General features: G+C 39.6%; 1 protein-coding gene across 1 annotated transcript; it reads left to right on the top strand.

The window, feature by feature from the left end:
* Window positions 1-5,583: 5,583 nt before the first annotated feature.
* Window positions 5,584-7,718, top strand: TSHB (thyroid stimulating hormone, beta). The gene is made up of 3 exons (XM_010142316.1): window positions 5,584-5,672; window positions 6,520-6,682; window positions 7,392-7,718. Exons 2-3 carry the CDS (start codon window positions 6,521-6,523, stop codon window positions 7,632-7,634), a joined length of 405 nt encoding a protein of 134 aa, XP_010140618.1. The 5' UTR covers window positions 5,584-5,672; window position 6,520; the 3' UTR covers window positions 7,635-7,718.
* Window positions 7,719-8,918: the final 1,200 nt, after the last annotated feature.

Here is an 8,918-nt window from a genome sequence, read left to right as displayed (position 1 = left end):
TTCAAATTACTTTTCTTGCTGTGAAGATATTTCATGTGTTTGGAGAGTATTGAGTTTTTATAACATACCTGCTTAAATAGTGTAAATTAAACCAAACACAGAACAGAGGAGCTGCCTGTAACACCCAAATTCTGAATGTCTGTTCTTTCCAAGACAGATTATTTTACTGTAAGTGGTGTAAAATAATCCATTTAAACCTCTCCTAGATATATCATTTATTTTTTTGACTGGATACAGAGAATGTCATGCAAAGTCATTTATTCTTCGTTTTATTTTGGGATGTTATTTACTAATCTCTCTTCAGTTACTTTATGGGAAAAAGAAAATGCAGTCACCAGATACACAACATATATGTGCAGTTTGTCATTTATTTTAATAGGGGGTGGTGGTTCATACAAGATCTAAATACTTGCTGATGGTGGTTACTTCATTTCAAGATGTCATGTTTCTAATTTTCACTGTTGCTGTTCTTGGCATCTTCAACAGATATGCAGACTTGACTCCTAAGCTAGTTACTGAATAACCGAAAATAAAAATTCATGTTGTTTCTGAGTATAGTGAGTAAGTTCTACTGTCTAGTCTTCTCAGTCGTGGCTCACGTACAGATCCCTGAACTATGATTTTGCAATCTTGAAGTTAAGATTCAAGATCCACATCAAGCCTAGCCTACCCACATTCATAACTTTGCTAATTCCAGAATATGTGGTATATGAATGCCTTGCTATAAAAAATAGGATTTGAATGATTGTTCATTGGTATCTACCAAACCTGATTTCCACTACTGTGTACAGTATCTGACATTGTAGGAGAAGAAATGACAAGAAACTTAAGCAGTAAGAATAGAAATGCTAGTTATCTATTGTAAGAGTTTCTGCATGTCATAGTGAGTCGTGGTAATTAAAATATCTTGAAGGTGGAAAAAAGTCTTTCCACTTGAAGAGCTCAAAATTCAAGTCCGTGCTGCCAGCTGCTAGATGGTAAGTAACCATCTGGGACCTCATTATTTTCCAGTACAGTGGCGGCAGGGTTGTGAATCTGTGAAACATCATATAGTCCTGGTATCTTGAGTGTGTTACATGGTGTATTGTGTAAATCATCTGCAAAATTACAAAAACACTGTTAATACCACTATAGAAAGTTTACAGGAAATGTGGATCAACATCTTGTATATCTTAGAATAACAGAAACATCTAGCACTTGCCAAAGAAAAGGAACTAAATACAAAGCTGTCTATCGAATGAGCCGAACAGCAAATAGGATTATGGAGCATTTGCAGACCATAAATGGAGATCCTTGGCGTATGATACGCAGTAGAGAGAACTGCTGTTTTAATCTGTGGTTGATAGGAAATGCTGCAGCTAATCCCAGGGAAGAAAGAGAAGAGTGCTCATCTGTAAATGTATTGAGCTAAGAGGTGAGAGCTGTGTTTCAAGCTATTACAGAGACTTGCAATAGACAAATTAGCTTTGGAAATTCAGCAGCCACAGTCTGTTTAAATGCAAAACCTGCCAAAACCACTTGTTTCTATGGCAGCATATTAGGATCTTATTTCCTTTTATCAGTTTGCAACAGGATGGGGCTGGAAATAATTCCCTTACCAGAATACTAATCTTTTAGAAATCTGATTGGCTTTATCTGTTTTTCATCAGCATAGTTCCTAATTGTTGTTTGAAAGCACAGGCATGTTTTTAATATCCGCAGTGCTATATGCAGTGGAAACGAGTGGCTCTGTTCTGTAAGTTAACCCGCTCATAAGATCACAATTTTCATCGTGTTGCACTACTAACAGGGGAGAATGAGTAGGAATAATGTGTGATAACTTCTCCATGCTGTTCCTACTTTATTTTAGGCATTGGTCAGTGACAGAGAATCCTATTAAACTACGTTTACAAATAAGCTTCTGGTATGCACTGAATTTCTCTAGCCCGTTACAGAGATTCCTGGGTAATGAACTCAAGAATTTTTATGATTACTAAGTTCTGTTCACAGAGATCACTTAAAACACTTTTTGTAGAACATCAGCATACTGTCTTTGACATAATGAAAATGTAAAATAACTGATGTCAGTGAATGGATTGGTTTAGTTAAGAGAAAGGTTAAAGATAAATAATTAACAGTGTAACTGGCTGTTCCGGAACAGGGCTACAAAGTTGATGGCTGTAAAAGCACATTAAGAATTTCTATCACTGAATCAGCAGGTCATCTGGGGGGCAACCAAAGAAATGGACCCCGACTTTTAACTATGGATTTTAGGAAACTGTATGAAAGGAGCCTCGGGCTCTCCAAGATGGCCAGACCAGCACTTTATTGTCCTGCCACAGTCATTGGTCTTGCTGCTCCCTGTAGGTAGTGGGATCTCACTCCCATCAGGTGTTCAGAGAGTCAGTAGAGAATGAACTCTGTGGTCACATCCATAAGGAAAAACAAGGGAAAGGGTTTTTTTCTACCAGCTTAATAGTTTGTGTAAATTATGCAGTGAAAAGATGTAAATGTGTATATGTCTCTGGTGATGTTTAGTGCACCTCTGACAGATTGGCAGGCCCGTGTGATGCCAGCAAAGAAGGAATTCTGTGTCTGTGTCAGTGTGCAGCTGACATGAGTATGAGGAGCAGTGGTCACATTAGTCTCAAGGTCCACTCAGACTAATTTATTGAGCTTCCAGATAAATGAATTTTCATTTCTCTTACTTGGTTAGGAATTTCGTAATGCTCCGCAGTGCATTTGGAGGCTGGTAGCAGAGTTGCAGTGAATAAATGCACTGCTGAAATTACACTCCCTGCTCCAGCAATCCATAGTTTCTGACACTGAGCATACACCCTGTTGGACTCTGCCTAAGAGCTCTAAATCTTCATGGCAGCAAGGCTCTGGACAGATGGAACCAAGGACACGGCATCTATGTAGTTGCCTTAACAACCAATTTGTAATCGCCTCGAAGAATGAAACCAGGTTTGTGGCATGACCTATTTTATGTAACACCATCTTGACGGGGATTAATTATGTTCTCATCCATTAATTCTTTATTGCTCAAATCCTGTATCAACTTTCCGTTATTTTACCTGATTTATCAGGGATAGATGTCAGGCCCGCTGGTTTAGAGCTACCTGGCTCAACATTCTCTCTTTAAGTGCTGGCATAATAATGGCACTTTTCTTAGTGTTTTGAAATTGCCCTCAAGACTTGTTGAAATTAGCATTAGCCAGCTAATGATGTTGATTTAAAAATATTTATTCCTTATACAATTTCTTTAATATTTTTGTTGCAAATGTGCATGTTGGCTGTTCAGCCCCTTCCTTTTCAAATGCACATGTGCTTACTGAAGACTTTTCACTTAGTTTGCATTGACAGCTTGTCTTCATCTAGTAATGTCCCTTGGTGTTACTGTTGGCCTCTGTCCTGACAGAAGTTTATTTCCTAGTCTCCAGCTTTGTGTGAGTTTTCTACATTTTCTCACTTCTAACAATGATTGTTGTTTCCTTTTTTCATTCCTATAGCTTTTATTGTTGCATTCCTTTTCATCTTCATTATGATAAACTTTCAAGCAGTTGTAATTTTTTTTTCTTTGCCATTATACTTGGAGACAACATCTCCCTAAATCTGGTTAAAGCAAATTCTTAATCCTTTTTTACCCTAATCTGAATTTCACACACATTCCCCCACACGGTGCACCGCGCCCCCCTCCCCCAGTTACACTCATTTTTCACAAATCAGAGAAATTAGCACTTTGAGCCAGCAAAGGATATACACTGTCACTCTCTGTCTTGTCTTACAGAATACATTGAGGACACTAAACCTGGATGTGGGGGTCTTCCTTGCAGGGCCAGTGTATACAAATATAGCTCCAATGGCTTAAAGCTGTGTCAGTAAATCACTGTGAAATCTTTAGAGAGAAGAATCAGCTGTGCATACAAGGGTCACGTGTGATAGTCTTGCTTTAGGAATGCTATTTTTTATTCTTATTTTGAGCACTTTTTGTTCTCTCCAGGATTATGTTTCATGAATTGCCTCCTTTCAGGATCATTCTCTCCTTTGAAATACTCTTAAGATTTTCAAGAATGACCATTCTTCTCTGTGATTAAAGTTTTTAAACAACCAAACCCATGCATAGATATTTAGTGTATATAATCATATATAGTGTGTGTATATATACACACATTATCTATATATGGGTGTATGTATGTATATTTTCATACAGCCTGTATGTTTAACTGCATTTAAAATGTCAGAAAAATACAGTTAAATAATGTATTGGAGTAGTAGCAGAATAACAGCTTTATACTTCTGTTGCTAAGTGTAGAGAGACAGATGTTACTGAGAGTACAATTAATACTCTGCTCATGTTCTTAAGCCAGAAAGAGTTATATTTAATTCCTCAAAAGTCATATGGTAGAAATTAACCCAGAATTAAAGAAAACAGAAAGCATTTGGCTAGTCTGAATGGAATGACAACTCTAGCATGTTATACAAAAAAACCTTTGGAGAATTTGTCTAGGACACAGAGCTGTGTGCAGCAGTCAGAAACCACAGGAAAAGGAGACAATGTTAATGAAGAATTAGCTAAACACCAGCCGGGACTGACTGGATCACTTTTCCAACAGCACAAAGTGGACCATGTTTACCAGCTTAAACTCAACTTTATCACATTTCTTATGGTTATGTAAGTAATGTGGTTTGCCTGTATAAAATATACATTGGATTGAAGTCCTAATACCCATTAGGTAATTAACTGAAAGGGTGGCTGTTAAGGTAAGCATGGTGAGAAGGCTGGCTGGACACTGATTAAGCTGTACAGGTCAGTGGCTTTGACCCTTTCTTACTTTTTCTCCTCCCAGGTGTTCCACAAAGCCCTAGTGTGAGTGTTTTTCCTTCCTCGGGAAAGACATCTCAGTTTCACTGGTATTGGTCCAATATTTTGCTTCTCATTGTGCTATAAGGATTGGTTCCTTTTTAAAAAGTTTTAGCCCTACCAATTAATATTCCAGAGAGAATTGCTTGTTACTTCAGTATTTACTCAGCAGGTTCAAGGCTGCATAATTTCTCAGTGTGTTTTGTTTGAGTAGTTTGAGTTTGTAGTTAGAGTAGTTTGAGTGATAATTCAGGCTGTAGCTAACAACACTGTAGAGCAGTCACTTTGGTTTGATCTGTGTTACTTTATGTGCATAGCACCATGTCTCTCAGTCGTGCTGCCTGGTAAGGAGCAAACGGAGTGAATCAGACTTCATTAAGCTTCTGCAAAACATAGCTGTGGAATTAGTCATATGTGATTGACTAATGTGATGACTCCATTTCCATGCTAGCCTTTCTGTCATGATGTTGCTGTCCTATGTAGTGACTATATTAATCAGTAATAACTTCTAAAAAGCAGTGGTTAGTTTAAAAGCCTGAGGCGAGAATGACTGTTAAAATAATTAGATTTCCAGCTCCAGTTTCCAGGTTAGGATATTATGGACACGTTTGTTCCTATCACATTTGCTTTGTGGTTCAGTATGAATTTTCAATAGATGACTTTGCGATAAGAAAGCAGCAATTCAGATGCAATTATATAAACAGTAAGATCAGCCTGGAATTAGCCTGGAGAGTATAAAGTGCACACAGAGCTTGTGCTGGGTCACTGCCTCTCCCAGCTCAAGGCAGAATCAAGTTCCTGTAATAGGCAAGAATTCAGCTGACAAGAGGTTGGTCTTTCCAGACTTGCATTGTTGTAGCTACAGGGTAAACCAGACTGTGTAATGCACGCCTTTTGCTCTGGGAAACTGACAGCTGGACGAGACTAGAGGGTGATGTCCATATGTTTGTAGACCCTGTCGTTTAAAGTTTGTAGTTTAGAGGCTATGGAGTAGACCCTGAAATTGTCTCAGAGCTAATCAAAACTTTGTTCTTGGGATTTCCCAGCAGGTCTGAGAAATGAGGTCAGCACAACAGACAGTTAAAGCGGGGATTCATTGATTTGAACTCTGCGCTAATATTTTTTATCGTAATTTGCTTGAATCTATTATTTAATTCTTGGCAGTGTTGCCATTTTATCATGTCTCTAAGCCAGCTGGAAAGTTAAAAATACAGTGGTATGCCTGATATGCGCAGCTGTTTCTTTCTCTCTCGTGAACATTTTATAAGATGCTTTCTTTAGAAGATTGTTTTAAACCAGTGAGATTATTTCAGCATCTCTGGTTAATTCTAGAGATAATGTTCTCTTACATTTTCAAATCCTTTAGCTCATGTTTTTATGTGTCAGCATTTTATCACTCGTTAGTGAAAAGTTCTATGTTATATGCTTTAATGGGAAAAAGTGAATTTGTTGTATGTAGTTAATGGCCTGTTTACCCTTCTTTTCTGTTTAATGCTGAGTACTATGTCAATTAAAGGTCTGATATTGGAAGTAAGTTGTTAGGCTGCAGCTAAAAAAGTTAACATTACTTCTAGTCTGTGACTATCATAACTGTTATTGTCAAGTACTCAGAAGAGGGCTGGAAGGTACATCTCATTTTACTTAGGGCTGCTTTGTTTGTTTTTCTCCCTATCTAGCATGAGTTCCTTCCTTGTGATATCTCTCCTCTTTGGCTTGACTTTTGGTCAAACAGCATCACTTTGTGCTCCTTCCAAGTATACAATCCATGTGGAGAAAAAGGAATGTGCCTACTGCCTGGCCATCAACACCACCATCTGCGCTGGATTTTGCATGACTCGGGTACAAGGAGTTGCTCTGTTCTAGGCAGTTGTTTCTGTAATGGCCATCACTGCCAAACAAGTGCCTATTCTCACTGGAAAATTGGTAAATGATCCCATTCTAATAGTGTTTGTCACAGAAAAATCACACTATCATCATATTTTCAAGTTAGCTTTTTGCGAAGGCATGGATGAGAAATGCCAGGCCCCCGGAAATAGAGTTTATAACATCAGCAGCATAGCAGAGGGCTGACTGCTGCTGCCAGAGCCTCTGTTGTCAGTTTGGGGTGTCAGGATGGAACAGATGAGAAGGAGATTATATTTAGTCACTCTTATTTTATGTAAATGACTCGGGTAACTTCTACTTACTGTCATGACTGCTGCCTGTGGAGAGTAGCTCATGTGTAGTAGGTGTGCTGAACACTGCCTGAGCCTCGCTGTCCGATGCAGCAGACCAAGTTCCACCTTGGTCAGCAGGCGGCCACTGCAGATGGCGAAGCACTGTTCGCACCCTGAGCCGAGAAAGTAGATAGAACCATGTAACCAGGTGAACATATCTGCGGGGCTAGAGAGCCCCAATCACATGCAGATTCAAAATCACAGATCTGATCCGAAAACACGTGAGCTAGTCTAAGTGCAAAGCGGTTTGCTTTCTGCATGGTTGAGAAAAGGGCAAGGGAGGTCTTCTGACACTGCTTCAGCTGAACAATGCATTTCTTTTTTTGTTGTAGGACAGCAATGGCAAGAAGCTGCTACTCAGAAGTGCTCTGTCCCAGAACGTGTGCACATATAAGGAGATGTTGTATCAAACAGCACTGATTCCAGGCTGCCCTCGTCACACCATCCCTTATTACTCCTATCCCGTGGCTGTCAGCTGCAAGTGTGGTAAATGTAACACTGATTATAGTGACTGCGTTCAGGAGAAGGTGAGGACAAACTATTGCACTAAACCACAGAAGCTCTGTAATGTGTAAGCGTCCAACAGAGTGCGGTTGAAATGTACCTCTCTGCTCACAACTAAGCATAAATAAAAGTGTATTTCATAATGGGTTTGCAAATTGGGGTGCACCAAGTTTTATTCTTAAGATGTATCATTAGTAACTGGTTATTCTGTGACGTGCACAAAGCAGAATCACAGGACTGCAGGTTTGTCTTTAGAACCCACTTGTCATTTACTTCAGGGAAGGAGAAATGATTGTGTGTAGAAGCCTTTGCTCATAAAGGGTCGTAAAGCCTTCACTCTTTTGTGCAGAGATGCTTGGAGACAAAACATTTTATAATATGTCAGAGTTAAAAAAAGACAACATGTACTTTTAGTATTAAACATTTTAATTAGATTTAGATTTTGAGAGAGACTTACAGCGTTCATATTGGCAACAGTTTTTCTCCATGGATGTAGTACCAGTTGTTCTGAGGACCCTAGCTTTGGTGTCATCAACTGGCACTAAGCACATACAGTTTTCTTATCTGCGCTACAGCCCTATGTCGTCACCACTGCTGCCCCGATGTGTGGTCACTACGCATGCTGCTTCATGTCTCTGCACTGCTGGAATAAGCCTCTCTGTTTTGTTGCGGTACATTACAGGACTGTGAAGTACTACGGGAAAATAAGTCAGCGTACTCTTCAGCAGCACGTGCGCTTAGGGCCAAGTCCCCTTGTTTATTTTGCCGCTTACAGTAATAAGCAGCACTGCAAAATGATTACATGCTCCCTTGGGGCTGGGACTGACAGATTTGTCTTCAGTATGAACATACCACGCAAAAAACAACTGTCTGCTTTTATGGTTAATGCCGATGCAAAATCCCTGAGAGCAAAATAACTAACATGACTTCTTTTACACTTAAGAAAAATGCGAATTAAGACATTTGGGTTGTGTTAATTGTGTCTGTTAAATATATATTGACATGCTCTCAGGGCACGGTGTTCAACTTGAAGACCCTCAGGTACAATAGCCATCGCCTGAGGTGATGATTCCTTAGAGTCAGGTGCTTACGTTTATCTTAAGTTGCCTTTTCACATAACTGAGCAACGGGTTAGTAGACAATCCTAACATCCTTCCTGCTTCTCAGCATCTTACTCCTGCTGAGGAAGGCATGGGTACACAAAGTACGCTTGTAGCGGGCTGGCTCGATCAGAACCCGCACTGAAGCAAATCCGTCATTTAAACGTCATCGGTCTCCTCTTCAATACTGGTACTATTGTCGCGTTACGCATCGGCCTCTCTCAGCTGGGAGAGACTTGAAAACCGGGTGATCCT

The sequence above is a fragment of the Buceros rhinoceros genome, unplaced genomic scaffold, assembly GCF_000710305.1.
Source record: "Buceros rhinoceros silvestris isolate BGI_N320 unplaced genomic scaffold, ASM71030v1 scaffold8368, whole genome shotgun sequence".
Classification (NCBI taxonomy): domain Eukaryota; kingdom Metazoa; phylum Chordata; class Aves; order Bucerotiformes; family Bucerotidae; genus Buceros; species Buceros rhinoceros.
Note: the sequence above shows the minus strand (reverse complement) of the source record. Positions and strands in the feature narration are given on the sequence as shown.